This window comes from Brassica oleracea, chromosome C4 (assembly GCF_000695525.1).
Source record: "Brassica oleracea var. oleracea cultivar TO1000 chromosome C4, BOL, whole genome shotgun sequence".
NCBI lineage: Eukaryota > Viridiplantae > Streptophyta > Magnoliopsida > Brassicales > Brassicaceae > Brassica > Brassica oleracea.
Window position 1 is genome coordinate 48335000 of NC_027751.1, and position 3796 is coordinate 48338795.

The 3796-nt window shown below is 32.3% G+C and overlaps 1 protein-coding gene across 1 annotated transcript; it reads left to right on the forward strand.

Annotated features, from left to right (window-relative positions):
* Positions 1-2391: 2391 nt before the first annotated feature.
* LOC106339103 (solanesyl diphosphate synthase 3, chloroplastic/mitochondrial-like) lies at positions 2392-3254 on the forward strand. Its single transcript, XM_013777920.1, has 5 exons — positions 2392-2416; positions 2564-2628; positions 2786-2871; positions 2953-3085; positions 3180-3254. The coding sequence occupies exons 1-5, from the start codon at positions 2392-2394 to the stop codon at positions 3252-3254; spliced, it is 384 nt and encodes a 127-aa protein (XP_013633374.1).
* The last annotated feature ends 542 nt before the right edge of the window (positions 3255-3796 follow it).

Below are 3796 nucleotides of genomic sequence, written 5' to 3' on the forward strand. Positions count from 1 at the left end.
CTACCATTGTGGTGCCACAATGCAACTGGGAAGAATGTCTTCACCAACTTTCTTCAAGTTAAGACAAACATAACCAACCAAGCTCAAACATTGCTTCACACTGATTTTGACTTCTTCAGTGGTAAGGTTTGCTAGTAAAATAATCCGGTTCCACTTTATATTCCGAAGGTCGATGCACCTTTCAGTTCTCCACTTGTGATTACCAACCCTGATTGCCACATGTGGGGGTTATATGACCAGTTATGCAACTCATTGCACAAACAACTTTGACATACAAAATATCTTCCTCAATAGTATAGTTGATGTTTGCATCTTCAAGAAGCGTATCTTCACTAGTAATCTCACTCACGGAGAAATCTTTAGGCTGTGAGTTCATCTCTTGGGCTCAGGAAATGTCAAGAAAACTATAGGTAACATATACAAAAAAAATAAACGAATTAGCTCACAGTTCAATCAACAAAACACCTCATTGATCATTATTGTAACAAGCATCATGTGCCAAACACCAAATGTATTGCAAACCAGATCAGAAGAAACACACACAAGAGTGGATGATAATTCATACGAGGAACAAGAGGATTAAATCTGTTATTGATTTGTTTTAAGTAAAATACTAAAATGTTATAGTAAGCTAAACATGATTATGCTGAATAAGATGGAGAATGTTCTGAGTTTTATTATTTTTTTGAGCATAGTTTTGATTAACTTAAACATGTGATTTATGCCACACTAGATCTAATTTGAATGAGAGCCAACAAATTTATTTTAAATTGATTTTCTTAAGTTTTGTCAAATGATAGCTTGTTTCTATTTTTTATTTTCTTATACTTTCATGTTGTTTTTTTAATGGACATCTACAAATAAATCATTTTACTATTGTAATGCATTTGTAATGTGTACTAGTGTTGCCCCAAAAAAATTTCATTAGCGTCCAGCAGTATCATGTATATAATTAAAAATTATCTTTATTTAAAGTGTTCATTAAGCAAAACAAAAACAATTACATGTTAACTACTATTAAAAACATTCATTTAATCTACACTTACTTAATACTTATTGTACGTAAATCTAAAGAGAACAAAGATAACTAACTTATGTTGAATGATCTAATACAAAACATCTTCTGAAATATGAGAAATTATGTGTAATTTAGTTATAGTTTGAATTATGAAAAACAATTTATTGCTAACGGGCAATGAAAAGAACATAATTTTGACATTATATTATTCTAGTTGTAAGATAATGTTAAATCTTCTATTTTATGGAAAATAACAAATAATATTTAAACGTTTTAAGTTTGTTTTATGTTTGAATCATCATTTAATTATATGTATCATTAAACCAATGGCCAGCATAATAATTTAAGAAAAGGCATTCACATGATTTAAACATGGAAAAAAACTCTTTCTTGGAAAAGAAAATACAATAAGATGGTTGATGATGTTATTTTTTTAACATTGCTAGATTTTCAATCCCTTTGTTTTTCATGTAGCACCTATCAATTTGTCTATTTATTAAAAAAGTAGGTCAAAAATATACATATTATATGTCATTTGATAAAATAAATCAATATATATCAACTTATTCTACAAAAATTAAATAACTATATTAACATTCAATTATTCATTTTATTAAAATGTTCTTATAGCGAGCCGAAATATAAATTTAGTTTTTTTTACTGAAATATAAATCTAATTAGTTAAATGAATGAGAAACAAAAGCATACGACGGAATTAAAAAAAACTTGAAAAGAAAAAAAAATGAGATATTTATAAGGTATATATAATGGTAATTGGGTTTCAATGTGCCTTATGTAGTTATGTTATGTTAGGAATTTATTTGGTTTGTTAACGACTTTTCTTATTATTAATTTTATTGTCTTGTTTTTACAGGATCTCAATTTCTTTTTCTTTACAGTGTCCAAATTTTGAAATGAAATTTTAGCATTAACCCCTAGTAGAAATTCAGGTCGGGTCATTTTACTTGGATTTGAAAATCTGAACTGGAATCGATCTGAAAATATTTGATCTTAAATCAAACTAAAAAATTACAAGATCTAAAAAATTACTATTAGGAAGAACCGAAAATAACCGATCTAAAATAGAGCTGAACCAGAAAAGAAGACCAAAATAGATTGTGAAAATTCTTAATGTTTCCATTTTCATGGCTGAAAATTCTTAGTCATTCTTAATTTTACACTTTCCACCTCCCTTGGAAACAGAATAAAGCTAAACAAAGTCGGCTGTCCTTCTCTGTTCAGATTCACAACTTTTGCAATCGAACAAGTCTCTGTTGGATCCGTAAATAAGAAAACATGATACATGTCAGTAACTATAAGTTTACTCGGAACATTCGTTAATGGTAGGTTGCAAGCCTCCTGCGCGATGATGTATGGATGATGCGGATACAAGGCGTGGTATTGGTTCCTTAAACTTTGTAATGGCTAACAAGGTACTCTCTTGACAGTAGCTTCTACTCTCTAAGACCTGATTAATTTTGTTTTCTTGGCTATTATTCTACAGTTTGATATTAAGATCACCATGTACTTGACGTTGTATATCAGTATTAGCAGGAGACTTTTTGCTCTCTCGGGCTTGTGTTGCTCTAGCTGCTCTTAAAAACATAGAGGTAAGTAAGTAAACTTGTTCAAGACCCTTTCTCATAATACGGTGCTACATAGTCAATGAAAACCTGCCTTGAAATAGAATTCAGAATCAGTGACATCAATCATAAGTATTGCTAGGACTTGCAATCTATCTCTCTTCATTGTTTTTCTCTTTTGTAGGTTGTATCGTTACTTGCAACAGTTGTAGAACATCTTGTTACCGGTGAAACCATGCAAATGACTAGCACAACCGATCAGCGTCATAGGTATAAATCTTACTTCTCTCTTCTAGTAACTGTAACTATGATTGTTCATGCAAATATAATTAATTTTTTCCATGGCTCCAGTATGGACTATTACATGCAGGAGACGTATTATAAGACGGCATCACTAATCTCAAATAGCTGCAAAGCAATTGCATTACTCGCTGGACAATCAGCAGAAGTTTCAATGTTAGCTTTTGAATACGGAAAGAATCTGGTTCGTTTCGTTATCATCTTCCTAAACAACGTTAGCTAGCTCCATTGCAACTAGTCTTCAGTCCAAATGTTTGATTAGTTTATATATTTTGAAGGGTTTGGCATTCCAATTGATAGACGACGTTCTTGATTTCACTGGCACATCTGCGTCTCTAGGAAAGGGATCCTAATCAGTATTAGCATATAGAAAGTATATATTACTAGTCGTTAGTATCTCGTTGATTACTCTGTCATAACTCTCGTATATATCTTTTTCCAATCTTGTATATTCTCTGTACATATAAACAGAGCTCCTATACTCAATAGAATTATTTCAGTTCTCCATAAGTCAATATGGTATCAGAGCCTTTTAGGGCGTAACCTAATTTCTCTCCTTCCTCGCCGTCTCTCTTCTCTAATCCGATCTTCTCTATTACTCTGAAATCAAAACAAAACTATGGCTTCTGAAACTACTGCTGAGAGAACTTCTGTCTTTAACACTCAAAATCCTCAAGCTACTCTTCTATCAGTCAATATGTCTAGTGTGACAAAGCTCACCCATCAGAATTACCTTATGTGGGGAAGACAAGTGCGTGCCCTGCTCGAAGGTCATGAACTACAACAGTTCATCGATGGATCTGATGATGCCACGCCTCCTGCGATGATTTCTGAGAATGGTGTTGCCTCTCCAAATCTAGAATACGCTCCATGGAGACGTCAAGACCGGCTGCTG